Source organism: Cucurbita pepo, chromosome LG18 (genome assembly GCF_002806865.2).
Source record: "Cucurbita pepo subsp. pepo cultivar mu-cu-16 chromosome LG18, ASM280686v2, whole genome shotgun sequence".
Classification (NCBI taxonomy): Eukaryota; Viridiplantae; Streptophyta; class Magnoliopsida; order Cucurbitales; family Cucurbitaceae; genus Cucurbita; species Cucurbita pepo.
Genome location: NC_036655.1, coordinates 1,089,865 through 1,115,731, shown reverse-complemented (window position 1 = coordinate 1,115,731; position 25,867 = coordinate 1,089,865). Strand labels below are relative to the sequence as shown.

The following is a 25,867-nucleotide window of genomic DNA, read 5'->3' as shown; positions in this document are numbered from 1 at the left end:
AGAATCTCATGGCAAAAGATTCTTGGTCATCTTTTCATTTGTATGTCAAAAGTCACCTAACTCCTCGGTTACATAGGGCTTTCTTTACATTGGCATCTAGTGTAGTGGTATCATAGCACCCTCCCACGGTACAAACCGGGATTCGATTTCCCGGATGCGCATGTCCATTTTGTTTACTCAAAAATATTGTTCTCGACAGTGTTTAAGTCGGTCTAGGAATCTCATGGCAAAAGATTCTTGGTAACCTTTTCATTTGTATGTCAAAAGGCACTTAACCGCTCGGTTACATAGGGCTTTCTTTACAAGGGCTAAGATTCTTACATGGGAGCGCATCTAGTGTAGTGGTATCATAGTACCCTCCCACGGTACTGACCGGGGTTCGATTCCCCGATGCGCATGTCCATTTTGTTTACTCAAAAATATTGTTCTCGACAGTGTTTAAGTCGGTCTAAGAATCTCATGGCAAAAGATTCTTGGTCATCTTTTCATTTGTATGTCAAAAGTCACCTAACTCCTCGGTTACATAGGGCTTTCTTGACATCGGCATCTAGTGTAGTGGTATCATAGCACCCTCCAACCGTACAAACCGGGGTTCGATTTCCCGGATGCGCATGTCCATTTTGTTTACTCAAAAATATTGTTCTCGACCGTGTTTAAGTCGGTCTAGGAATCTCATGGCAAAAGATTCTTGGTAACCTTTTCATTTGTATGTCAAAAGGCACTTAACCGCTCGGTTGCATAGGACTTTCTTTACAAGGGCTAAGATTCTTAGAAGGGAGCGCATCTAGTGTAGTGGTATCATAGTACCCTCCCACGGTACTGACCGGGGTTCGATTCCCCGGGATGCGCATGTCCATTTTGTTTACTCGAATATATTGTTTAAGTCGGTCTAGGAACTCATGGCAAAAGATTCTTAATAGCCTTTTCTTTTGTATGTCAAAAGGCACTTAACCCCTCGGTTACATAGGGCTTTCTTTACATGGTCTAAGATTCTTACAAGGGAGCGCATCTAGTATAGTGGTATCATAGTACCCTCCCACGGAAATGACCGGGTTTCGATTCCCCGAATGCGCATGTCCGGAGCACATCTAGAGTGTATTGGTATCATAGTACCCTTCCACCCTACCACGGTGCTGACCAAGATTCTTTTCCCCGGATGCGCATGTCCCTTTTGTTTACTCGAAAAAATATTGTTCTCGACAGTGTTTAAGTCGGTCTAGCAATCTCATGTCAGAATATTCTTGGTAACCTTTATATTTGTATGTTAAAAGGCACCGAACCCCTCGGTTACATAGGGCTTTCATTACATGGGATAAGATTCTTATAAGGGAGCGCACTAGTGTAGTGGTATCATAATTCCCTCCCACGGTACTGATCACGGTTTGATTCCCCGAATGCGCATGTCCATTTTGTATACTTGAAAGTGTTTAAGTCCGTCTAGGAATCTCATGGCAAAAGTATCCTTGTAACCTTTTCATTTGTATGTCAAAAGAATCCTAACCCTTCGGTTACATAGGGCTTTCATTACATGGGCTAATTTTTTTCCAAGGGAGCACATTTAGTGTAGTGGTATCATAGTACCCTCCCACGGTACTGATCGGGGTTCGATTTCCTGGTTGTGCATGTCCATTTTGTTTACTCGAAAATATTGTATACTCGATAGTGTTCAAGTCGGTCTACGAATCTCATGGCAAAAGACTCTTGGTAACCTTTTCATTTGTATGTCAAAAGGCACTTAACCGCTCGGTTACATTGGGCTTTCTTTACAAGGGCTAAGATTCTGACAAGGGTGCGCATCTAGTGTAGTGGTATCATAGTACCCTCCCACGGTGCTGATCGAGTTTCGATTCCATGGATGCGCATGTCTATTTTGTTTACTCGAAAATATTGTTCTCGATAGTGTTGAAGTCGGTCTAGGAATCTCATGGCAAAAGATTCTTGGTAACCTTTTCATTTGTATGTCAAAAGGCACCCAACCCCTCAGTTACATAGGGCTTTCATTACATGGGCTAAGATTCTTACAAGGGAGTGAATGGTATCATAGCACCCTCCCACGATACAGACCGGGGTTCGATTCCCCAGATGTGCATGTCTATTTTGTTTACTCAAAAATATTGTTCTCGATAGTGTTTATGTCGGTCTAGGAATCTCATGGAATGGTATCATAGCACCATCCCACGATACAGACCGGGGTTCGATTCCCCAGATGTGCATGTCTATTTTGTTTACTCAAAAATATTGTTCTCGATAGTGTTTATGTCGGTCTAGGAATCTCATGGCAAAAGATTCTTGGTAACCTTTTCATTTGTATGTCAAAAGGCACTTAACCGCTCGGTTACATAGGGCTTTCTTTACAAGGGCTAAGATTCCTACAAGGGAGCGCATCTATTGTAGTGGCATCATAGTACCCTCCCACGGTACTGACCGGGGTTCGATTCCACGGATGCGCATGTCTATTTTGTTTACTCGAATATATCTTTCTCGACGGTGTTTAAGTTGGTCTATGAATCTCATGGCAAAAGATTCTTGGTAACCTTTTCTTTTGTATGTCAAAAGGCACTTAACCCCTCGGTTACACAGGGCTTTCTTTACATGGGCAAAGATTCGTACAAGGGAGCGCATCTAGTGTAGTGGTATCATAGTACCCTTCCACGGTGCTGAACAAATTTCTTTTCCCCGATGCGCATGTCCATTTTGTTTACTCGAAAATGTTTAAGTCAGTCTAGCAATCTCATGGCAAAATATTCTTGGTAACCTTTATATTTGTATGTTAAAATGCACCTAACCACTCGGTTACATAGGGCTTTCATTACATTGGTTAAGATTTTTATAAGGGAGCGCATCTAATGTAGTGGTATCATAGTACCCTCCCACGGTACTAACCGGGGTTCGATTCCTCGGATGCGCATGTCCATTTTGTATACTCGACAGTGTATAAGTCGGTCTAGGAATCTCATGGCAAATGACTCTTGGTAACTTTTTCATTGTATGTCAAAAGGCACTTAACCGCTCGGTTACTTACAAGGGAGCGCATCTAGTGTTGTGATATCATAGTACCCTCCCACGGTATTGATCGGGGTTTGATTCTCGAGATGTGCATGTCAATTTTGTTTACTCGAAAATATTGTTATCGACAGTGTTTAAGTTAGTTTAGGAATCTCATGGCAAAAGAATCTTGGTAACCTTTTTAATTGTATGTCAAAAGGCACCTAACTCCTCGGTTACATAAGGCTTTCTTTACATCGGCATCTAGTGTAGTGGTATCATAGTACCCTCCCACGGTACTGATCGGGGTTTGATTCTCCGGATGTGCATGTCAATTTTGTTTACTCGAAAATATTGTTCTCGACAATGTTTAAGTCGGTTTAGGAATCTCCTGGCTAAAGATTCTTGGTAACCTTTTCATTTGTATGTCAAAAGTCTCCTAACCCATGGCTTACATAGGGCTTTCATTACATGGGCTAAGATTCTTATAAGGGGGCGCATTTAGTATAGTGTTATCATAGTACCCTCCCACGGTACTGATCGGTTTGATTTCCCGGATGCGCATGTCCATTTTGTTTACTCGAAAATATTGTCTACTCGACAGTGTTCAAGTCGGTCTACGAATCTCATGGCAAAAGACACTTGGTAACCTTTTCATTTGTATGTCAAAAGGCACATAACGGCTCGGTTACATAGGGCTTTCTTTACAAGGGCTAAGATTCTTATAAGGGAGTGCATCTAGTGTAATGGTATCATAGTACCCTCCCACGGTACTGACCGGGGATCGATTCCCCGGATGCGCATCGTCCATTTTGTATACTCGACGTTTTTAAGTCGGTCTACGAATCTCATGGCAAAATATTCTTGGTAACCTTTATATTTGTATGTTAAAAGGCACCTAAACCCTCGGTTACATAGGGCTTTTAATACATGGGTTAAGATTCTTATAAGGGAGCGCATCTAGTGTAGTGGTATCATAGTACCCTCCCACAGTACTAACCGGGGTTTGATTCCCCGGATGCACATGATCCATTTTGTATACTCGACGTTTTTAAGTCGGTCTACGAATCTCATGGCAAAAGACTCTTGGTAACCTTTTCATTTGTATGTCAAAAGGCACTTAACCGCTCGGTTACATAGGGCTTTCTTTACAAGGGCTAAGATTCTTATAAGGGAGCGCATCTAATGTAGTGGTATCATAGTACCCTGCCACGGTACTGACCGGGGTTCTATTCCCCGGATGTGCATGGTCCATTTCGTATACTCGACGTTTTTAAGTCGGTCTACGAATCTCATGGAAAAAGACTCTTGGTAACCTTTTCATTTGTGTGTCAAAAGGCACTTAACCGCTCGGTTACATAGGGCTTTCTTTACAAGGGCTAAGATTCTTACAAGGGAGCGCATCTAGTGTAGTGTTATCATATTACCCTCCCACGGTACTGATCGGGGATCGATTCCCCAGATGCGTATCGTCCATTTCGTATACTCAACGTTTTTAAGTCGGTCTACGAATCTCATGGCAAAAGACTCTTGGTAACCTTTTCATTTGTATGTCAAAAGGGACTTAACCGCTCGGTTACATAGGGCTTTCTTTACAAGGGCTAAAATTCTTACAAGGGAGTGCATCTAGTGTAGTGGTATCATAGTACCCTCCCACGGTACTGACCGGGGTTCGATTCCCCGGATGCGCATTGTCCATTTTGTGTAGTCGACGGTTTTAAGTCGGTCTACGAATCTCATGGAAAAAGACTCTTGGTAACCTTTTCATTTGTATGTCAAAAGGCACTTAACCGCTCGGTTACATAGGGCTTTCTTTACAAGGGCTAAAATCTTTTCAAGGGAGCGCATCTAGTGTAGTGGTATCATAGTACCCTCCCACGGTACTGACCGGGGTTCGATTCCCCGGATGCGCATGGCCATTTTTTACTCAAAAATATTGGTCACCAAAATATTCTTGGTAACCTTTATATTTGTATGTTAAAAGGCACCTAACCCCTTGGTTACAAAGGCTTTATTACATGGGTTAAGATTCTTATAAGGGAGCGCATCTAGTGTAGTGGTATCATAGTACCCTCCCATGGTACTGACCGGGGTTCGATTCCCCGGATGCGCATGGTCCATTTTGGATACTCGACGTTTTTAAGTCGGTCTACGAATCTCATGGAAAAAGACTCTTGGTAACCTTTTCATTTGTATGTCAAAAGGCACTTAACTGCTCGGTTACATAGGGCTTTCTTTACAAGGGCTAAAATTCTTTCAAGGGAGCGCATCTAGTGTAGTGGTATCATAGTACCCTCCCACGGTACTGACCGGGGTTCGATTCCCCGGATGCGCATGTCCATTTTTTACTCAAAAATATTGGTCTCGACGGTCTAGCAATCTCATGGCAAAATATTCTTGGTAACCTTTATATTTGTATGTTAAAAGGCACCTAACCCCTTGGTTACAAAGGCTTTATTACATGGGTTAAGATTCTTATAAGGGAGCGCATCTAGTGTAGTGGTATCATAGTACCCTCCCATGGTACTGACCGGGGTTTGATTCCCTGGATGCGCATGGTCCATTTCGGATACTCGACGTTTTTAAGTCGGTCTACGAATCTCATGGAAAAAGACTCTTGGTAACCTTTTCATTTGTATGTCAAAAGGCACTTAACCGCTCGGTTACATAGGGCTTTCTTTACAAGGGCTAAAATTCTTACAAGGGAGCGCATCTAGTGTAGTGGTATCATAGTACCCTCCCACGGTACTGACCGGGGTTCGATTCCCCGGATGCGCATGTCCATTTTTTACTCAAAAATATTGGTCACCAAAATATTCTTGGTAACCTTTATATTTGTATGTTAAAAGGCACCTAACCCCTTGGTTACAAAGGCTTTATTACATGGGTTAAGATTCTTATAAGGGAGCGCATCTAGTGTAGTGGTATCATAGTACCCTCCCATGGTACTGATCGGGGTTCGATTCCCCGGATGCGCATGGTCCATTTTGGATACTCGACGTTTTTAAGTCGGTCTACGAATCTCATGGAAAAAGACTCTTGGTAACCTTTTCATTTGTATGTCAAAAGGCACTTAACTGCTCGGTTACATAGGGCTTTCTTTACAAGGGCTAAAATTCTTTCAAGGGAGCGCATCTAGTGTAGTGGTATCATAGTACCCTCCCACGGTACTGATCGGGATTCGATTCCCCGGATATGCGCATTTCCATTTTACTTATTCAAAAATATTGTTCTCGAAAGGGTTTAAGTCGGCCTCGGACTTTCATGGAAAAAGATTCTTGGTACATTTTCATTTGTATGTTGAAAGGCACTTCTCGGTTACATAGGGCTTTCATTACATGGGCTAAGATTCTTATAAGGGTGTGCATCTAGTGTAGCGTTATCATAGTACCCTCCCATGTTACCGACTGAGGTTCAATTCTCAGTATGCACATTTCCATTTTGTTTACTCGAAAATATTTTCTCGACATTATTTAAGGCGGCCTAGGATTCAAATGGCAAAAGAATCTTGGTAACCTTTTCATTTCTATCTCGAAAGGCACTTAACCCCTCGGTTACATAGGGAAGCGCATCTAGTGTTGGATCGGTATGGCAACCCTAGGGGGTGAATAAAGATTCTTGGTAACCTTTTCATTTGTATCTTGAAAGGCACTTAACCAGTCAGTTACATAGGGCTTTTATTACATGGGCTAAGGTTCTTTTAATGGAGCGCATCTAGTGTTGGATTGGTATGGGAACCTTGGGGTGAATAGGGTTTTAATAATAAAAATATTTAAGCTTGATTAATTTTTCTAATTATGAAACTTTTTACCAATGAGTAGAAAATGAAAATTAATATAACAAGATAGTTCAAGTCAAACTAATAATCAACCATAAGGAACTTAGAACATGGAATAAGTCACAATAATAATTTTGAAATTAAATAGAAAAGAGTTAAAAATATGACACCTTAGTTTTACAGTGGTTTGGTCAAACTCGACCTACTCCTCTCCCTAAGCGCCTCTTGAGAATTTACAAAAAGAACTTTTTCGACTCTTTCTACGGATCAGAGCCCAACCGCTACACCGCTCTTTTTACGAGTTCAAGAGCAAACTCAATCATTTCCACGGCGCAGGATCAAACCAATATAAGTATTTGAATTTGGTAGGAATACACCACAACTCTCTGAAAGTAGATTTACAATTTGGAGCATTCACGACTATTTCCTCACAACACAATAAAAATCTCTGTCAAGAATAAAATAATAAAAATAACACAACACAATAAAAATCTCTGTCAACAATAAGATAATAAAAATAAAATTGGAAACTTTAAGATGAAAAATTATGGAAGTCGTGTATTTTAACTGTGGGGAAGTTAATAGACATGAAAAGTAAATTAATTTTATTATTATATTTAAATATAATAATATAATATAAAAATAATAAAAAGTAATAGTCCAATGACAAATTCAAAGTTTATTATATATATAATAATATAATAATAATAAAAAGTAATTTGAGTAACCGTTAAATTAAAATTTCAAAATTTATTATAAATATAATAATATAATAATAATAAAAATGATGTGAGTAACTACCCAAATTTCAAAATATAAGAATATAATAATGTAATATAGTAATAATAAAAATCGATGTAAGTAACGGTTAGATTCAAATTTATATTTTGTATAAATAATTTTATTTAGAAATATGATAATAAGAAAACTCCACCATTTGTTACTCTTCCAAAATTATAAGTATCATACTTTGATTTCTCTATCATTTTGATTTAGCTACCACATCATCACGTCGGATATGTTGTCTCGACTGTAATTTCTTCGTTTTAACTCTTATTTTAGTGATGAACAGTCGTTGAAATCGTCATTCTCAACCTTATACTGTACAAATCAAAATACTGAAAATAGTTAATAATTAAAAAGTAGGTGGGTTATAATCAAAACATCATTCCACTAATTGATTAAAATTAATTAAATTGATATTAAGAGCTAAAAACCCAACATCTAGTGTAGTGGTATCATAGTATCTTCCTACATAGGGATTTCATTACATGGGCTAAGATACATACAAGGGAGCGCATCTAGAGTAGTAGTATCATAGTACCCTCCCATAGTACTGATCGGGATTCGATTCCCTAGATGTGCATATCAATTTTGTTTATTCGAAAATATTGTTCTCAACAGTGTTAAAGGTTAGCCTAGGATTCCCATTTTAAAAGATTCTTGGTAGCCTTTTCATTTGTTTAGTCGAAAGGAACTTAACCCCTCGATTACATAGGGCTTTCATTACATGGGCTAAAATACTTGCAAGGGAGCGCATCTTGTGTAGTGGTATCATAGTACCTTCACACGGTATTGACTGGGGTTCGATTTCTCAGATGCGCATGTCCATTTTGTTTACTCGAAAATATTTTTCTCGACAGTGTTAAAGGTTAGCCTAGGATTCCCATTTTAAAAGATTCTTGTTAGCCTTTTCATTTGTAACTCGAAAAGACCTTAACCCCTCGAATACATAGGGCTTTCATTACATGGGCTAAGATAATTGCAAGGCAGCACATCTAGTGTAGTGGTATCATAGTACCCTCCCACGGTACTGATCGGGGTTCGATTCCACGGATGCGCATGACCATTTTCTTTACTCGATAATATTGTTCTGGACAATGTTTGAGGTTAGCTTAAGATTCCCATTTAAAAAGGTTCTTGGTTAGCCTTTTCATTTGTAACTCGAAAAGACCTTAACCCCTCAGTTACATAGGGCTTAAATTACATGAGCTAAGATACTTGCAAGGGAGCGCATCTAGTGTAGTGGTATCATAGTACCCTCCCACGGTACTGATCGAGGTTCGATTCCTCGGATGCGCATGACCATTTTGTTTACTCGAAAATATTGTTCTCAACAGTGTTGGCCTAGGATTCCTACGGTTACATAGGGCTTTCATTACATGGGCTAAGATAATTGCAATGGAGCGCATCTAGTGTAGTGGTATCATAGTCCCCTCCAACGGTATTGACCGGGGATCGATTCCCCGGATGCGCATGACCATTTTGTTTACGTTCTCGACGCAATGGAGCGCATTTAGTGTAGTGGTATCATAGTACCCAACCACGGTACTGACCGGGGTTCGATTCCCTGGATGCGCATGACCATTTTGTTTACTAAAAAATATTGTTCTCGACAATGTTTGAGGTTAGCCTAAGATTCCCATTTAAAAAGTTTCTTGGTGTAGCCTTTTCATTTGTAACTCGAAAAGACCTTAACCCCTCGGTTACATAGGGCTTTCATTACATGGGCTAAGATACTTGCAAGGGAGCGCATCCAGTGTAGTGGTAACATAGTACCCTCCCACGGTACTGACTAGGGTTTGATTCCCCGGATGCGCATGAGACCATTTTGTTTACTAAAAATTATTGTTCTCGACAGTGTTTGAGGTTAGCCTAAGATTCCCATTTAACGTTAGCCTAGGATTCCCATTTTAAAAGATTCTTGCTAGCCTTTTCATTTGTAACTCGAAAAGACCTTAACCCCTCGGTTACATAGGGCTTTCATTACATGGGCTAAGATACTTGCAAGGGAGCGCATCCAGTGTAGTGGTAACATAGTACCCTCCCACGGTACTGACTAGGGTTTGATTCCCCGGATGCGCATGAGACCATTTTGTTTACTAAAAATTATTGTTCTCGACAGTGTTTGAGGTTAGCCTAAGATTCCCATTTAACGTTAGCCTAGGATTCCCATTTTAAAAGATTCTTGCTAGCCTTTTCATTTGTAACTCGAAAAGACCTTAACCCCTCGGTTACATAGGGCTTTCATTACATGGGCTAAGATAATTGCAAGGGAGCACATCTAGTGTAGTGGTATCATAGTACCCTCCCACGGTACTGACCGGGGTTCGATTACCCGGATGCGCATGACCATATTTTTTTTACTAAAAAATATTGTTCTCGTGTTTGAGGTTAGCCTAGGACTCTCATTTTAAAAGATTCTTGGTAGCCTTTTCATTTGTAACTCGAAAAGACCTTAACCCCTCGGTTACATAGGGCTTTCAGTACATGGGCTAAGATAATTGCAAGGGAGCACATCTAGTGTAGTGGTATCATAGTACCCTCCCACGGTACTGACCGGGGTTCGATTACCCGGATGCGCATGACCATATTTTTTTTACTAAAAAATATTGTTCTCGTGTTTGAGGTTAGCCTAGGACTCCCATTTTAAAAGATTCTTGGTAGCCTTTTCATTTGTAACTCGAAAAGACCTTAACCCCTCGTTTACATAGGGCTTTCATTAGATGGGCTAATATACTTGCGAGGGAGCGCATCTAGTGTACCGGTATCATAGTACCCTCCTACGGTACTGACCGGGGTTCGATTCCCCGGATGCGCATGACCATTTTGTTTACTAAAAAATATTGTTCTCGACAGTGTTTAAGGTTAGCCTAGGACTCCCATTTTAAAAGATTCTTGGTAGCCTTTTCATTTGTAACTCGAAAAGATCTTATCCCCTCGGTTACATAGGGCTTTCATTACATGGGCTAAGATACTTGCAAGGGAGCGCTCTAGTGTAGTGGTATCATAGTACCCTCCCGTGGTAGCCTTTTCAGTTGTAACTCGAAAATACCTTAACCCCTCAGTTACATAGGGCTTTCATTACACGGGCTAAGATAAATGCAAGGGAGCGCATCTAGTGTAGTTGTATCATAGTACCCTCCCACGGTACTGACCGGGGTTCGATTCCCCGGATGCGCATGACCATTTTCTTTACTTAAAAATATTGTTCTCAACAGTGTTTAAGGTTAGCCTAGGATTCCCATTTTAAAAGATTCTTGTTAGCCTTTTCATTTGTAACTCGAAAAGACCTTAACACCTCGGTTACATAGGGCTTTCATTACATGGGCTAAGATAATTGCAAGGGAGCGCATCTAGTGTAGTGGTATGATAGTACCTTCCCACGGTACTGACCGGGGTTCGATTCCCCGGATGCGCATCACCATTTTCTTTACTTAAAAATATTGTTCTCAATAGTGTTTAAGGTTAGCCTAGGATTCCCATTTTAAAAGATTCTTAGTAGCCTTTTCATTTGTAACTCAAAAAGACCTTAACCCCTCGGTTACATAGGGCTTTCATTACATGGGCTAAGAAACTTGCAAGGCAGCGCATCTAGTGTAGTGGTATCATAGTACCCTCCCACGGTACTGACCGGGGTTCGATTCCCCGGATGCGCATGACCATATTTTGTTTACTAAAAAATATTGTTCTCGTGTTTGAGGTTAGCCTAGGACTCCCATTTTAAAAGATTCTTGGTAGCCTTTTCATTTGTAACTCGAAAAGACCTTAACCCCTCGGTTACATAGGGCTTTCATTACATGGGCTAAGAAACTTGCAAGGGAGCGCATCTAGTGTAGTGGTATCATAGTACCCTCCCACGGTACTGACCGGGGTTCGATTCCCCGGATGCGCATGACCATTTTCTTTACTTAAAAATATTGTTCTCAATAGTGTTTAAGGTTAGCCTAGGACTCCCATTTTAAAAGATTCTTGGTAGCCTTTTCATTTGTAACTCAAAAAGACCTTAACCCCTCGGTTACATAGGGCTTTCATTACATGGGCTAAGAAACTTGCAAGGCAGAGCATCTAGTGTAGTGGTATCATAGTAACCTCCCACGGTACTGACCGGGGTTCGATTCCCTGGATGCGCATGACCATTTTCTTTACTTAAAAATATTGTTCTCAATAGTGTTTAAGGTTAGCCTAGGATTCCCATTTTAAAAGATTCTTGTCAGCCTTTTCATTTGTAAGTCAAAAAGACCTTAACCCCTCGGTTACATAGGGCTTTCATTACATGGGCTAAGATACTTGCAAGGGAGCGCATAGTGGTATCATAGTACCCTCCCACGGTACTGACCGGGGTTCGATTCCCCGGATGCGCATGACCATTTTCTTTACTTAAAAATATTGTTCTCAACAGTGTTTAAGCTTAGCCTAGGGTTCCCATTTTAAAAGATTCTTGTTAGCCTTTTAATTTGTAACTCGAAAAGACCTTAACCCCTCGGTTACATAGGGCTTTCATTACATGGGCTAAGATACTTGCAAGGGAGTGCATCTAGTGTCGTGGTATCATAGTACCTGACCGGGGTTTGATTCCCCGGATGCGCATGACCATTTTGTTTACTCGAAAATATTGTTCTCACTAGTGTTTAAGGTTAGCCTACGATTCCGATTTAAAAAGTTTCTTGGTAGCCTTTTCATTTGTAACTCGAAAAGGTCTTAACCCCTCGGTTACATAGGGCTTTCATTCCATGGGCTAAGATACTTGCAAGGGAGCGCATCTAGTGTAGTGGTATCATAGTGCCCTCCCACGGTACTGATCGAGGTTCGATTCCCCGGATGCGCAAGACCATTATCTTTACTTTAAAATATTGTTCTCAACAGTGTTTAATGTTAGCTTAGGACTCCCATTTTAAAAGATATTGGTAGCCTTTTCATTTGTAAATCGAAAAGACCTTAACCCCTCGGTTACATAGGGCTTTCATTACATGCGCTAATATACTTGCTAGGGAGCGCATCTAGTGTAGTGGTATCATAGTACCCTCCCACGGTATTGACCGGGGTTTGATTCACCGGATGCGCATGTGTTTGAGGTTAGCCTAAGATTCTTTGTAGCCTTGTCATTTGTAACTCGAAAGACCTTAACCCCTCGGTTACATAGGGCTTTCATTACATGGGCTAAGAAACTTGCTAGGGAGCGCATCTAGTGTAGTGGTATCATAGTACCCTCCCACGTTACTGACTTGGGTTCGATTCCCCGGATGCGCATGACCATTTTGTTTACTAGAAAATATTGTTCTCAACAGTGTTTAAGGTTAGCCTAGGATTCCCATTTTAAAAGATTCTTGGTAGCCTTTTCATTTGTAACTCGAAAAGACCTTAACCCCTCGGTTACAGTGCTTTCATTACATCGGCTAAGAAACTTGCAAGGGAGCGCATCTAGTGTAGTGGTATCATAGTACCCTCCCACGGTATTGACCGGGGTTTGATTCACCGGATGCGCATGTGTTTGAGGTTAGCCTAAGATTCTTTGTAGCCTTGTCATTTGTAACTCGNACTTGCTAGGGAGCGCATCTAGTGTAGTGGTATCATAGTACCCTCCCACGTTACTGACTTGGGTTCGATTCCCCGGATGCGCATGACCATTTTGTTTACTAGAAAATATTGTTCTCAACAGTGTTTAAGGTTAGCCTAGGATTCCCATTTTAAAAGATTCTTGTTAGCCTTTTCATTTGTAACTCGAAAAGACCTTAACCCCTCGGTTACAGAGGGCTTTCATTACATGGGCTAAGATACTTGCAAGGGAGCGCATCTAGTGTAGTGGTATCATAGTACCCTCCCACGGTACTGACCGGGGTTGATTCTCCGGAAGCGCAAGACCATATTTTGTTTACTAAAAAATATTGTTCTCGTGTTTGAGGTTAGCCTAGGACTCCCATTTTAAAAGATTCTTGGTAGCCTTTTCATTTGTAACTCGAAAAGACCTTAACCCCTCGGTTACATAGGGCTTTCATTACATGGGCTAAGATACTTGCAACGGAAAGCATCTAGTGTTGTGGTATCATAGTGCCCTCCCACGGTATTGACTGGGGTTTGATTCCCCGGATGTGCATGTCCATTTTGTTTACTCGAAAATATTGTTCTTAACAGTGTTTAAGGTGAGCCTAGGATTCTAATTTTAAAAGATTCTTGGTAGGCTTTTCATTCGTATGTTGAAAGGCACTTAACCCTTCGTTTACCTAGGGCTTTCATTACATGGGCTAAGATTCTTATAAGGGAGAGGGCTTTCATTACATGGGCTAAGATTCTTATAAGGGAGCGCATCTAGTGTCGTGGTATCATAGTATCCTCCCACGGTATTGGACCTGGGTTCGATTCCCTTGATGCGCATGTCCATTTTGTTTACTCGAAAATATTATTCTCGACAATGTTTAAGGTCAGCCAAGGATTCTAATTTTAAAAGATTCTTGGGTAGCCTTTTCATTTGTATGTCGAAAGGAACTTAACCCCTCGGTTACATTGGGCTTTCATTACATGGGCTAAGATTCTTACAAGGGAGTNCGGGGTTCGATTCCCCGGATGCGCATGACCATTTTGTTTACTTGAAAATATTGTTCTCGACAGTGTTTGAGGTTAGCCTAAGATTCCCATTTAAAAAGATTCTTGTTAGCCTTTTCATTTGTAACTTGAAAAGACCTTAACCCCTCGGTTACATTGGGCTTTCATTACATGGGCTAAGATACTTGCAAGGGAGCGCATCTAGTGTAGTGGTATCATTGTACCCTCCCACGGTACTGACCGGGGTTCGATTCTCGGAATGCGCATGACCATTTTGTTTACGTGAAAATATTGTTCTCAACATTGTTAAAGGTGTTAGGCTTGANAGGTCAGCCAAGGATTCTAATTTTAAAAGATTCTTGGGTAGCCTTTTCATTTGTATGTCGAAAGGAACTTAACCCCTCGGTTACATTGGGCTTTCATTACATGGGCTAAGATTCTTACAAGGGAGTGCATCTAGTGTAGTGGTATCATAGTACCCTCCCACGATACTGACCGGGGTTTGATTCCCCGGATGCGCATGTCCATTTTGTGTACTCGAAAATATTTTTCTCGATAGTGTTGAAGGTCAGCCTAGGATACTAATTTTAAAAGATTCTTAGTAGCCTTTTCATTTGTATGTCGAAAGGCACTTAACACCTCAGTTACATTGGGCTTTCATTACATGGGTTAAGATTCTTACAAGGGAGCGTATCTAGTGTAGTGGTATCATAGTGTCCTCCCATGGTACTAACTGGGGTTCAATTCCCTGGATGTGCATGTCCATTTTGTTTGTTCGAAAATATTGTTCTCGACAGTGTTTAAGGTCATTCTAGGAATCTAATTTTAAAAGATTCTTGGTAGCCTTTTCATTTGTATGTCGAAAGACATTTAACCCCTCAATTACACGGGGCTTTCATTACATGAGCTAAGATTCTAACAAGGGAGCGCATCTAGTGTAGTGGTATCATAGTACCCTCCCATAGTATTGATTGGGGTTCGATTCCCAAATGTGCATGTCCATTTTGTTAGTCGGCCTAGGATTCTTATAGTACCCTCCTACTGTACTGATTGGGGAATCGATTCCCCAAATGCGCATTTCCATTTTGTTTACTCGAAAATATTGTTCTCGACACTTTTTAAGTCAGCCTAGGAATCTCATGGCAAAAGATTCTTGGTAACCTTTTCATTTATTTGTCGAAAGGCACTTAAGCCCTCAGTCACATAGGGCTTTCATTACATGGGCTAAAATTCTTATAAGGGAGCGCATCTAGTGTAGTGGTATCATAGTACCCTCCCACGATACTAACCGGGGTTCAATTCCCCGAATGCACATGTCCATTTTGTTTACTACAAAGTATTGTTCTCGACATTGGTTAAGTCGGACTAGGATTCTGATGGCAAAAGATTCTTGGAGATTCTTACAAGGGCCTCCCACAATAAAATGAAGAGTGGATTATNAAAAAAAAAATGAAGAGTGGATGAGGGTTGGCAGAGCCCGCCAAGATTCTTTGAACAAATTTGTCTATGAACTTCCAATCTTGAAGCTCTTACAAACACTGTCCAACATTCCAAGAAAATCTCTCACAATCACAAATATCCTCAGCGGATTCGTCTCCTCTTTGCTCACATTTCCATGGAAGTACTCTGTGATTTCCCTCACGCTCGACATCACCCCTTCTTCGTCCTTCCTCACCTCCTCCATCGTCTTCTTCACGTAGCTCATGAATCCTTTCATGGCGCCTACGAAATTCCCGCTCCTTTCATCCACGCTCAACTCCTTCCCCACCAGTTTTTGCAGTTTCGCCATTCCGTCGTTCAGATTCCCCCTCAAGCTCGCAACAACTTTCAGATCGATCGTTGCCGCTCGCTTCACGTTGTGCAGTTCTGTGCTCAGGCCGGATACCAGATCTAGTCCCATTCTTCGGTAATCGTTCTCTCTTTCTTCTATTGTTCTCGATTTGTTTTTTTGGCTGATTTTCCCCATTATGCTACCGGACACTCTGATTCCTTCTGATCGGATCATTTCTTGCACTACGAAGTGGAGTAGGGAGGTTTTTCCGTCGGTTCCTTTGACGTCGGATAGTTTTAGGAGTGCGTCTAGTTTGAATGCTCTTGCGCCTCCTCTGCTTGTTCCGACGTTCATTCGGTTCCCTGTTTTGAGCACCGCTTCCAGTAGTTTCAGGAAGAGCCTGCTCGATTTTAGCTCCTTACAGGCTTCCTGATGGAACATAAATTGAAGTAGCGTTAGAAAGAGTGTGTGAGTTCAAATTTGAAATGGTTCATATCAGTTTAGCATCGACGAACTAAGAAAGAATGAGTTCGATTTGGCCATGATTAATGCCATTTTAGCATCTCTAGGTATTGTTTTTACAGAGGATGGAAGAAGATTTAGACATCTTTGGTTACTGTTCTTGTTGTGGAACAGAATTGGAAGTAGAATTACAAGGAGTGAGTTTAGTTTTTTATGATGATTGATGTTACTGTTCTTCTTTGTTACCTCTAGTATGGAAAACGAATTCCGGAGATGATTCACTTCATCTTCAAAAGTTTCTCTGTAAAGCATGGCTTCTACTCGTTGGAAGGCGAATGGTATTTTCAGAATTGATATCACAAAATTTTCTGTAAACCCCAATTCACCGATGTTTCCTTCATAGCTTAACAATTTGGCCTCTTCTTCCTGTGTTGGTACCATCTTCACCAGTGCTTCAAGTTGTCTCAAACGCATCCCCGTCCCTGATTTTCATATGAGAATCATTAATAAACTATGGAGCTCTGGGTCTTTTGGGTTCCTATCTTGTTCTAAGAATCAGGTATTTTCTTATTTAAAGAGATCCATACCTTGTTCTATGGCTTCACAAACTTGTTCTGTAGAGAGATTCAGGGCTTTTAAGAGAATGGTTAGGTTCTGAAGTCTCTTTGCCTCTAGTATATGCTTGGTTGGAGAAGGGCTTTTGTTGCTAGCATCACCATTCTTCATTGAATCATGTTGGTTGTAGCCAAATAGTGACTCAATCATTTCTTCGTCTAGCCTGTTTTATCATGAGTTCAATCAGCAAAAAAGTTGAAATAATTCAAATAGTCAAGAACCAAGACTTACTCAAATGAACTCCATCTTAGCTTGTCCCAAACCATTGATCGATCTGGTGCAGCTCTTACTTTGTCCCAGTGGAGAGGCTTAAGTTTTGGCCGCGAATTTCCCTCTTTTCCAAATGCCATGAATTGAGGGAGCTTGGAAGGAAGAGGTGGTGGAGTTTTGAAAGAGTAAGCCTTTGCTTTCAAACTTGGTGGTGGAGAAGGGGGTGGAGGGATAGAAGATGATGGTAGTGAAGGTTTAGCAGCAGGATTAGGTGATGTCAGATCATTCCATGGTATTTGAGATAACGAAGAAGAATCTGACATTGCTGGAGATGATGATCTTAACAATGCAGAAGAGGAAGTAGATCCAGTTGAAAAGGGTGAAGAGAGGGAAAAAGAGCTGCGATCCGTGATAGGCGGCGGCGGCGGTGGTGGCGGCGGAGGCGGAGATAGAGATGGGACATTCTTTTGGCCACCTACAGAGAGGGAAACCATCTGCATTTTGCTTTCTGGATTGCAAGGAGAAAGGGTAATATGCGACTGGTCAGAAGTTGATGGTTTGTTAGAATCATCACATTGTGTTGTTTCCAATTTACTTGGTAAGTTCATAATTGGCACTGAACAAGTAGATTTTGTTATCACATTAGCAGAAGAAGATTCTGAAGCATTTGAAAGGCGAGCATTCGACAAATTGGAATCACCACAAGAATGGAATGATTCCTCATCATCAGAAGAACAAGATTTAACAGGAGTAATTCTATCCCCAGATGAGGAATCAGCTTTAGCAGATACGCATTGTATTGATTTACTATCATCTTCCTCATGAACATACATCATTTCCTTGGTTGAAGAAACACTTACATTATCAAATTCTGAATCTAACATCTCTTGGCCCATTTCCCTCTCTTTATGAACAGATATCTCCTTTTCACTTACAGAACATTGGGTCTGTTCTTCTTCAGCATCCATTCCAAGCATACCGAGATCGAACGGATCAAGGCCAGATTTTGGTGATTTTGGTGAATTTGGTTTAGCTGACTTCTCTACTGTTTCACTCTTAACAGAAAGCTTCTCCGTGGCTTCCTCTCTCTGAGTTTTGAACTTCTTGCAGACCCAAAAGGCAATAATAGAGCATATCAAAATGGTGACTCCTGCAGACACAAGAACTGCAACAAGAATTTTTCTGACTCTTCCTTCTCTTGCATCTTCTTCCTCTCTTTTAGGTTTGTATACTGGTCGTCTCTTGTGCAAGCGAAGCTGATGAGGGTGGGAATGCTCATGAATGTGCACTCGATGAGTTGCCACATGAACAGGGGAAGGAGCAATGGCTGCCGGTGATGGAGACGGCGACGGCGACGGCGAAAACGAAACATCCGATTGTAAGCTCTTGAGTCCAAGTAGAGCTCTGAATCTCTCCAGAATGAAAGGCTCATTTCCTCCACTCTCATCTTCCCCCGAAACCCTCTCTAACTCTTCAACATCGAAGCTCTCTGCTGCATTCAATGGTGAGTTAGCAATCAAAATGTGGGAGTTCTGCGTTGAAAAAGGTATGGACATGAAGATAATAATCATGAGAACACAACCCATTTTGTGTAAAATCAAGATTCATCAAAACCCAAGTAAGAATTTGTTCCAAAGAAACTCTGTAGTTTTCACATTCTGGAACCTAATGTTGGGTACTGCAGGGAGATTCGATGGCAGAGAAGAGGAGGAAGACGAGAGTCTTTAATGCTACTCCAAGGAACCTCTCTGAACATGGCTGTTGTTTGTTTTTGGGTATGTAAACTGACCTTCCTTACCTTTTCTTTTGATTTACTCTTGTTTTTATCAGTCATTATCCCCCATAAACCTCATCTGCAGAAGCACCATTAAATGCACTTGTTTCTGCATCACCCAACTCAGTCTCCATTCTGTTGTCTTGTTTTGTTTCTTCTGCTTTGTGTTAGAGAAAAGTTAAGCATGCTTTTTCGCTGCTAGTTGGTCCGTGATTCAGAGCTTTTCGAAGCTAATGATTCATCNAAAAAAAAAAAAAAAAAAAAAAAAAAAAAAAAAAAAAAAAAAAAAAAAAAAAAAAAAAAAACATAAGCTCACAGAATCAAGAACAGCAGAAAAAAGTATCTTTTGTGGGACCTCTGTTTCTAATGGAGCTGCCTTACAGATGGAGGAAGACGGGAGCCATAAGTTTTCACCAACTTCATAATTAAGAGAGAGAATAGGAGGAGATAGAAATAGGTTTGGGTGGGGACAAATGATACCACACCTTTTAGATAGAATGGAAATGATAACTACAACCATTTAAGACCTAAACTCTCTAATTCACTTAGGCTTTGTTTCTAAAATTTTAAAATGTCTTCTTTAATTACTATGGTTTTGTTGAAAATAATTATGTTTTTGGTGTTTGGTTTTTTTAAAAATTGTATTGGGTTTCTAACAAATTATTTGAATGGTTATAAATAGTCACTTTAGTCTTTATAATTATTTTGCTAATTTTTTTAGTTGAGTTAGTGAGTTTCACCATAATATTTACTCGTTTTGTACACATTCGAGTGTTGGCATCTCAATGTCGTGCATGCTTGTGTGCCTATGAGTTTCGTGTGTTTCTCCAATCTCACGTGTTGTGCGTGAGCGTGTGTTCAACCTCTCTATTCCTACCCATTTTGGATGTCCAAAACACCCAATTTTATGGGTTTCTACCAGTTTAGTGACCAACTTTAAATGCTAAAATTTTCTATTTTGAGCCTTAGTCGTTTTTGTCTTATATTTTCATTTAATTTCATATTATTATGAAAATTAAAGAAACCGGAGGAAGAGATTCATCTTAAAACTGAATTCTACACATTTGAGAGTTTTTTTTTGGAGAACTTGACTGAGTGAGTCAAAGAAAAACCTTAGAGGCTCGAGAACACAAAGATCACAATGGGAACAAGTATCAATGGAGAAGAGTGTTGAGTTTATAACTTAGCATGAGAATTGACTTTATTTGAAAAGGTTGGTTTTGAAATTAGAATCATTTACTTATGATTATGAAATACTCAAATGTTGGTTGTTTTTGTTGAATTCAATTCCCTTCTTTTCTCTTCTCATCTTAGATTTGCAACTTTTCACTTAATTTTGATAAAATTTGGAGTTAGTATCTATAGTAATTTTTTTTTTTAATGAGAGGTTTACTCATATACTTGTAACTTGTAGTAAGTCTATACTAAACTAATACTATACATTGTTTGTAAGTGCTCAACCCCAACACTAGTAGATATTGTCCTCTTTAGGCTTTTCCTTTCGGGCTTCTCTTCAAGGTTTTTAAAACTTGTCTGCTAAGGAGAGGTCTCCACACTCTTACAAAGAATGATTCGTTTTCCTTCTCAATCGATGTGGGGTCTCACAATCTAACCCCCTTCAGGGCCCAGCATCCACTGTTAGCGGTATTGTTCTCTTTGAGCTTTCATAATCTAAAATTTTAAAAATGTGTCTATTAGGGAGAAGTTTTCACATCTTTATAAAGAATTATTTGTTCTTCTCCCCAAACGATGTGGGATCTCATAGTCCACCTCCCTTCAGGACCTAGTGTCCATCGCTAGCAGATATTATCTTACTTAGACTTTCCTTTCAGCTTCCTCTCAAGGTTTCGTTTGTTAGGGAGAGGTTTTCACCCTTATAAAGAATGTTTCGTTCTCCTCTCCAATTGATGTGGGATCTCACAATTCTCAATTCTAAAAGCTTCATCTCCCTAGACCATTCTATAAATCGTTAAACAATGGGTTTATTGAGTTAATGATGATCTTTTAAGATTGTAGTTATAAGAGAGGTATGTATGTGGTTATGAAAGGAAGAAATGAAAGCAAAATGTGAAGAGGATGAAAGGGAAAAAGGCAAAAGAGGAGAAATTTGAGGACTGAATAATGGGAAGCAAAGGAACGTAAAAGTGCATTTGATATTAGTTGGCTCCAACTTCCCAAGTTTCCGATGTGGGACACACTTCTATATTGACAACCAAAATACGACAACTATGAGAATAAAAAGTTCTTCCATTCATTCATACTTTAATGGACTCGAGAATTTTTACTCACAAACCAATAAAAATTGTTATTAAATAATAACTCTCGTTTGTTTAAATGAAAATTATCTTTTAAAAGCGAATAAATTTTAAACACTAAATTGCGAGAACTCCGACGAGGCACCCGAGTTGTCCGCGCATGCAATCCTAATTTGTGACCGCATTGTCTTACGATGGTGGAAACGCCCGACAATGTTAAGCATTCAAGTCGGTAAGCCCCTTGCTCCTCTTTGACTGTTCAAATGAAGTTTTAGACAAGAATGATAAGTTAAGAACCAAATTATTAGAGCAGAGAACACAAACAATTGGATCTTAAGTGCGGTTTTATTAATTCTAAGCATGACATTATATAGCCTTTAAAAAAGATAGAACCACACGTAAAGTAGTTAAACCTAAAAATATCAGCCGAAAAAAACTTAAAGTATTCAATAGGTTCATTTGGCCTGTTACGTATCACCGTCTACTAGGGAGAGGTTTTCACACCCTTATAAGGAATGCTTCATTCCCCTCTCCAACCGATGTGGGATCTCAGGTCTTATCGACACGAGTAAATATTTTTTTTTCTTCCATATTTTAAACTTAAGACAATCTTTAGTGGATATGGTATGATACTAAAACGAGAAAACTACTTTTTAGATCGAGTTAACGACCCTGTCTCAAGGGGAAAAAAGTTCCTATGTTAACACCTATGGAATTTGACTGCAAAATGGCCCGGAAGCGAAAGTGAATAAGTTTCGTATTTTAACCAATCATATGTGTAAGATTCATCAAACTTGAGCGTTCCTTATAGATTCGTTGAAAAAGATCGAAAGAAACAAAGGGACTCGATCTGTTTTAGTATCATATCATATCCACTAAAGATTATTCTAAGCTTAAAATATGGAAGAAAAAAAATATTTACTCGTGTCGATAAGACCTCACAACCTCAATCCTGTCGAGTAGACCCTCATGGAGGCACCCAAATCATTATGACTTATTCTAGCTTTTTGCCAAGAATTAGTTTAAGTCTGAAATCACATACACCATGCTCTTTACGCAGTTTCTGAAATGCTTCCGACTTGAGAGGCTTTGTCAACAAATCAGTAAGTTGATCTCAAGTACCACAAAACACTAAGTTGACAGTGCCTTCTTTTGTAAGATCTCTAAGAAAATGAAACTCACGCTTATGTGCTTAGAACGACCATGTAGAACTGGGTTTTTTGACAGCTTAATGGTTGAAGCATTATCACACATAAGAACCGATCTCCTTGAGAATTCTTCTCATCCAAACAGCTTGACATGCCTATGTGGTTGATAAAGTGACTATAGGCTGCTTTCTAGATGACCAAGCCACTGCTCCTTCACTCATCATAAACACATAGCCTGAAGTGCTTTTGCGGTCTTCTATGTCGCCAGCATAGTTACTATCAGTAAAACCGATCAGCTCACTCACTCCTCCCCTTTTGTAGAATACACCATCCTTAACTATACCTTTCAAGTACCTCAAAGCTCTTTTTGCTATTACAAAATGTTGTTGCGTTGGACAAGCCATAAAACGACTTATTAGATTGACAACAAACACAAGATCAGGACGAGTGGCAGTGAGATACATCAAGCTTCCTACTATCTGTTTGAAAAAAGTTACATCCATTTTAATGCCATTTTCATCTTACCAATTTTTTGTTCGGGAACAATGGGTTTCCAAACAGAGTTGTAATGTTCTATCTCAAATCGCTTCAAAACATCAGCTGTATACTTCCTTTGACATATAAAAATGTCATCGGATCGTTGTATTACTTCAATCCCTAGAAAGAATCTCATTTGTCCTAGATCAATCATATCAAACTCCTTTTTCATAAAACACTTAAATTCTCCCAGTAATGTTTCATCATTGCTAGTAAACTAGTCTAGTCTTTTGTTTTAAATATAGTTCTAATCTTTAGGGAGTCCTAGTCTTTGGTTTTTTTCTGCTGATATTTTTAGGTTCAACTACTTTATGTATGGTTCTATCTTTTTGTAAAGGTTATATAATACTATGCTTAGAATTAATAAAACCGCACTTGAGATCCAATTGTTTATGTTCTCTGCTCTAACAATCTGCTGATAAACTTATCAATTGGTATCAGAGCCATGCTCTAAACTTAGCCATGACAATAGAATCCTCAAATCTTGAACAAAGATTGTGAGCCTCGAAGGTGTAGTCAAAAAGTGACTAAAGTGTCGAACAAAGGGTATACTTTGTTCGAGGGCTCCAGAGAAAGGAGTCGAGCCTGTTTGAGAGCTCCATAAGCCTCAGGGGAAGCTTAGTGTACTTTGTTCGAGGGGAGGATTGTTGGGAGTGAGTCCCACATTGGCTAATTTAGGGAATGATAAGGGGTTTATAAGTAAATGAATACATCTCAAAGTGGACAATATCATACCATTGGAGTGGTAGGTATTTTTATTCCTTTCTCATAATCTCCACCAAGTGTAGGATTTATGTTGTCACAATTCCCTAAAGAAGACTCATCGGAGCAAGGGGTGAGCGAGAGGGTGTCTTGACCATCGAATAACCATTAGAATCTAGATCTAGAAAGACGGGGAAAAGAAAATTTTAAAAATGGGAAGGAATCCGTAATCGAGTAAAGAAGGAATTAGCGGGTTAGTAACGGATTGGATTCGAATAAGGTCCAACCACACACACATGACGTAATGAATCCTAGACCCGAACGCAACCCAAATCCAACTCCAACCCACATATGTTTTTGGCTCATGTTGCACGTTCAGCATGCATGCGTTTTTAGACCATCTTAGCTCGAGACTCGCCTCAGGCATAACCCTAAACCCAGCAGTCATCCTCACGCTCGGCCTAACCCGATGGCAAATTTCCAAACCAATCCAACTCAGCCTGGTAAACTAGCTCGCAATCCAACCCAACTTCTTGTCAGCTGCTGCAACCCACATGCCACCCGATGGACCACAAGTTGATTGAAGCTTAATCTTGTTGCGTGCAGCGTGTCATAATCGACAATACAATTGTGCCCTCGACAAAGCCATCGAGAAAAATGACTAAGTTAAGTGGGGGAGAGTGTCACAACCTCATTTAGAGAAAGTAGGTTGTGACCCCCACACACAAGACAGACAAGGGACAACCCTCAAGTTACACCCATTCGTTCATGTAAGAGCCAAGATTGAGAAATGTCATGATAAGATCGAAGAGGATAATACATCATCCAACACACCAAGAGTGTGGATTCAAGCTAAGTTGAGGCATACGCAGGGTTCGAGAGAACGAGGTGACACGAGTGTCGAAGACAGGCTCGAAAAGAGTCGGGTAGCGCCCCAAACCATAACCTTAGAAGTTAGATTTTCGATATGAGTTTTGGCATGCGACTCTTGAGTTAAGTCTGTCTATATGAAAGATGAAAGTTCACCAAATTTTATGTCAATCAGATACTCAACAGACGATGCACGGGGTCGTATGTCCACTAGCCAAAATGATGTCTACTCGAGATGAATTAGAAATAACTCAAAATGTACTATAGGGGGAGGCATCGTGTCAACTCTCCACCACTCTTAGGTCTTATGGCACATACATGTGTCATAGCGTGGGTGAGCGTCTCAAGTGTGTCTTTCTTTTAAAATGGTCTTTTAAGGATAGTATCGAATGACACGGGTGTGTGGTATTGCACCCTAGCCCATGTGTCGGAGGATGGATGTATGTTTGGGATGAACTGATGAGATGGTCGACATATAGGTCAGTTCCTAACGGATGTGTTTGAGCAAGCCAAGATGGTCGAGTTGTCCTGAGACATGGGATGACATCACGATGCATGGGTCGTGTTGTTGGGAACTGAGATGATATGAGATGTGACGTTGCTTATGAAAGACCTTGACTTAGAATAGAGGCAAGGTCGAGTCGAATGATTTGGCCTAGTACAAAGGAAAATCAGTGAGAGTCGCAGACAATTAGACATGCACACACGAGCGACGTGTATGACCAAATAAGCTTGGATTATGAATAAGTTGCGTTCGATTGGCGGAGGCAAACCTCGCCGAATATTCGACAATGCTACAAAGTCAGGCAAAATAGGTTTATAAACTATGCTATAATGTGACTATGCTATGTTGTTGATAATTTATGATGCATAAACTTCCATAGATCATTCTATGTAAACCATGATATCAGAAGATTTGTCAGGAATTATGTAAGCATAGTTCACATACTCACATGTTATAAATGATTAGAAGTTTGACTTGCATCATAAATTTATGACATGATTTTAAGCTNTTTTTTTTTTTTTTTTTTTTGTCATATACATCAGAATACTTCCTCATAATGATTAGTATGGACGCGTACCTTATGACGTTTATGTTCACCATAATATTATACGGGTTCTTTCCCTCTGAGGTGTTCGGCAACCTGTTAGCGAATGTTAGTCTAACGACCCAATCCTGGGAGTACGCGAGTCTTCTTGGTGGGTCCATGTGCGCGTGCATGAGTTGTGTGTAGGGAAGTACTACACATCCAACCCTCCTGGACTAGGAAGCTGCCGAAGGTCATGCCATGTTTTTAAAAGGATAAGTCTCAACATCGCATGTGTTTGCATTTTTCAACCCCAACAGTGGAGTTACTCACCGAGTATTTAAAATACTCAAGCCACATGCTACTCTTATTTTTCAATTGAAAGTAGTCTCCATGACAGCTCAAGGAATCT

At 40.1% G+C, this 25,867-nt stretch overlaps 1 protein-coding gene, 2 long non-coding RNA genes and 24 other non-coding genes across 27 annotated transcripts in view; 25 read left to right on the top strand and 2 right to left on the bottom strand.

Moving 5' to 3' along the window:
- Positions 1-327: 327 nt before the first annotated feature.
- On the top strand, positions 328-397 carry TRNAG-CCC. The gene has a single exon. It is a non-coding gene; the product is annotated as a tRNA-Gly (tRNA).
- A 381-nt stretch (positions 398-778) lies between these two features.
- On the top strand, positions 779-850 carry TRNAG-CCC. Its single transcript has one exon. It is a non-coding gene; the product is annotated as a tRNA-Gly (tRNA).
- Positions 851-3,717: 2,867 nt separating this feature from the next.
- On the top strand, positions 3,718-3,788 carry TRNAG-CCC. Its single transcript has one exon. It is a non-coding gene; the product is annotated as a tRNA-Gly (tRNA).
- A 373-nt stretch (positions 3,789-4,161) lies between these two features.
- On the top strand, positions 4,162-4,232 carry TRNAG-GCC. Its single transcript has one exon. It is a non-coding gene; the product is annotated as a tRNA-Gly (tRNA).
- A 373-nt stretch (positions 4,233-4,605) lies between these two features.
- On the top strand, positions 4,606-4,676 carry TRNAG-CCC. Its single transcript has one exon. It is a non-coding gene; the product is annotated as a tRNA-Gly (tRNA).
- Positions 4,677-4,827: 151 nt separating this feature from the next.
- Positions 4,828-4,898, top strand: TRNAG-CCC. The gene has a single exon. It is a non-coding gene; the product is annotated as a tRNA-Gly (tRNA).
- Positions 4,899-5,027: 129 nt separating this feature from the next.
- Positions 5,028-5,098, top strand: TRNAG-CCC. Its single transcript has one exon. It is a non-coding gene; the product is annotated as a tRNA-Gly (tRNA).
- Positions 5,099-5,249: 151 nt separating this feature from the next.
- TRNAG-CCC lies at positions 5,250-5,320 on the top strand. Its single transcript has one exon. It is a non-coding gene; the product is annotated as a tRNA-Gly (tRNA).
- Positions 5,321-5,470: 150 nt separating this feature from the next.
- On the top strand, positions 5,471-5,541 carry TRNAG-CCC. The gene has a single exon. It is a non-coding gene; the product is annotated as a tRNA-Gly (tRNA).
- Positions 5,542-5,692: 151 nt separating this feature from the next.
- TRNAG-CCC lies at positions 5,693-5,763 on the top strand. Its single transcript has one exon. It is a non-coding gene; the product is annotated as a tRNA-Gly (tRNA).
- Positions 5,764-5,892: 129 nt separating this feature from the next.
- Positions 5,893-5,963, top strand: TRNAG-CCC. Its single transcript has one exon. It is a non-coding gene; the product is annotated as a tRNA-Gly (tRNA).
- A 2,811-nt stretch (positions 5,964-8,774) lies between these two features.
- On the top strand, positions 8,775-8,845 carry TRNAG-CCC. The gene has a single exon. It is a non-coding gene; the product is annotated as a tRNA-Gly (tRNA).
- A 104-nt stretch (positions 8,846-8,949) lies between these two features.
- On the top strand, positions 8,950-9,020 carry TRNAW-CCA. Its single transcript has one exon. It is a non-coding gene; the product is annotated as a tRNA-Trp (tRNA).
- Positions 9,021-9,821: 801 nt separating this feature from the next.
- On the top strand, positions 9,822-9,892 carry TRNAG-CCC. Its single transcript has one exon. It is a non-coding gene; the product is annotated as a tRNA-Gly (tRNA).
- Positions 9,893-10,057: 165 nt separating this feature from the next.
- On the top strand, positions 10,058-10,128 carry TRNAG-CCC. The gene has a single exon. It is a non-coding gene; the product is annotated as a tRNA-Gly (tRNA).
- A 165-nt stretch (positions 10,129-10,293) lies between these two features.
- On the top strand, positions 10,294-10,364 carry TRNAR-CCU. Its single transcript has one exon. It is a non-coding gene; the product is annotated as a tRNA-Arg (tRNA).
- Positions 10,365-10,655: 291 nt separating this feature from the next.
- On the top strand, positions 10,656-10,726 carry TRNAG-CCC. Its single transcript has one exon. It is a non-coding gene; the product is annotated as a tRNA-Gly (tRNA).
- Positions 10,727-10,893: 167 nt separating this feature from the next.
- TRNAG-CCC lies at positions 10,894-10,964 on the top strand. Its single transcript has one exon. It is a non-coding gene; the product is annotated as a tRNA-Gly (tRNA).
- Positions 10,965-11,131: 167 nt separating this feature from the next.
- On the top strand, positions 11,132-11,202 carry TRNAG-CCC. Its single transcript has one exon. It is a non-coding gene; the product is annotated as a tRNA-Gly (tRNA).
- Positions 11,203-11,367: 165 nt separating this feature from the next.
- On the top strand, positions 11,368-11,438 carry TRNAG-CCC. Its single transcript has one exon. It is a non-coding gene; the product is annotated as a tRNA-Gly (tRNA).
- A 1,099-nt stretch (positions 11,439-12,537) lies between these two features.
- On the top strand, positions 12,538-12,608 carry TRNAG-CCC. Its single transcript has one exon. It is a non-coding gene; the product is annotated as a tRNA-Gly (tRNA).
- A 114-nt stretch (positions 12,609-12,722) lies between these two features.
- Positions 12,723-12,793, top strand: TRNAG-CCC. The gene has a single exon. It is a non-coding gene; the product is annotated as a tRNA-Gly (tRNA).
- Positions 12,794-12,958: 165 nt separating this feature from the next.
- On the top strand, positions 12,959-13,029 carry TRNAG-CCC. The gene has a single exon. It is a non-coding gene; the product is annotated as a tRNA-Gly (tRNA).
- Positions 13,030-13,093: 64 nt separating this feature from the next.
- On the top strand, positions 13,094-13,164 carry TRNAG-CCC. The gene has a single exon. It is a non-coding gene; the product is annotated as a tRNA-Gly (tRNA).
- A 2,405-nt stretch (positions 13,165-15,569) lies between these two features.
- Positions 15,570-18,827, bottom strand: LOC111779948 (formin-like protein 11). Its single transcript, XM_023660166.1, has 4 exons — positions 17,163-18,827; positions 16,904-17,094; positions 16,563-16,798; positions 15,570-16,283 (listed from the first exon to the last, which is right to left on the bottom strand). The coding sequence occupies exons 1-4, from the start codon at positions 18,725-18,727 to the stop codon at positions 15,588-15,590; spliced, it is 2,688 nt and encodes an 895-aa protein (XP_023515934.1). The 5' UTR covers positions 18,728-18,827; the 3' UTR covers positions 15,570-15,587.
- LOC111779974 lies at positions 18,671-19,125 on the top strand. Its single transcript, XR_002812773.1, has 2 exons — positions 18,671-18,759; positions 18,826-19,125. It is a non-coding gene; the product is annotated as an uncharacterized LOC111779974 (long non-coding RNA).
- Positions 19,126-20,828: 1,703 nt separating this feature from the next.
- LOC111779976 overlaps positions 20,829-25,867 on the bottom strand; it is a 21,066-nt gene continuing 16,027 nt past the window's right edge. The window contains exon 3 of the long non-coding RNA XR_002812775.1: positions 20,829-21,425. This is a non-coding gene — a long non-coding RNA (uncharacterized LOC111779976). The remainder of the gene's footprint in view (positions 21,426-25,867) is intronic.